Raw genomic sequence first — 657 nt, forward strand, 5'->3', positions numbered from 1 at the left:
GCGGTCCCAGCCCTGCACTTACCGCCCGCCCCTCAGATGAGCTGCACCGCTCCCGAGGCCACCAGCGGGGCAATGGTCTTGTACCGGATCAGATGCTGCGAGCCCTCCTCCAGGTCGATGGTGTACTCTCTGCCAGAGATAGACGTGAAGTTAATGTGCCACTCCTGTTTCACTTTAACCTACACCAGTTTTGTGAACCTAACTTACTTACATGCACCACACAGGGAAGCAGCCACCTACCTCTGCTCATCCCTCTCTGGCTCGACCAGAACATTCTCCTGCCGCTCCAGCACCCTCAGGAACACAAAGGAGTCCAGGTTGGGCTTCGGAACTGCAGACAACGGATTCAGAGCACCAGCTCAGCACTCGCTTACAATACTCTGCAGGACACCGAGCTAACAGAGGGGTATGAGGGAAGCAAGCTCATGGCCAGTAAAGGGAACACTAGACACTTCTGATCAGATGTCGCGTGCACTGCCTCAATGTAAGACAACACTCGATGGCAGGGATCAGCACAATCCTCTGACAGCAGCACCAAGCCACATACCAGACAGCAGAGCAGTATTATGAGACTGTCATCACATCATCACTTCCACTGAGCGCCAGCTGGAGGAATAGCCTTTAACATTTCATGCTCCCCAGAGCTTTCCCCACATT

At 54.0% G+C, this 657-nt stretch overlaps 1 protein-coding gene across 1 annotated transcript in view; it reads right to left on the minus strand.

Moving 5' to 3' along the window:
* Positions 1-6: 6 nt before the first annotated feature.
* Positions 7-657, minus strand: part of GINS4 (GINS complex subunit 4 (Sld5 homolog)) — a 2487-nt gene continuing 1836 nt past the window's right edge. Inside the window, exons 6-7 of the mRNA XM_010291593.1 lie at positions 241-331; positions 7-129 (exon numbers count right to left, since the gene is read on the minus strand). Of these exons, the coding sequence (XP_010289895.1) occupies positions 33-129; positions 241-331 (188 nt within the window). The 3' untranslated portion in view covers positions 7-32. The remainder of the gene's footprint in view (positions 130-240; positions 332-657) is intronic.

The sequence above is a fragment of the Phaethon lepturus genome, unplaced genomic scaffold (assembly GCF_000687285.1).
Source record: "Phaethon lepturus isolate BGI_N335 unplaced genomic scaffold, ASM68728v1 scaffold55147, whole genome shotgun sequence".
NCBI classification, from domain to species: Eukaryota; Metazoa; Chordata; class Aves; order Phaethontiformes; family Phaethontidae; genus Phaethon; species Phaethon lepturus.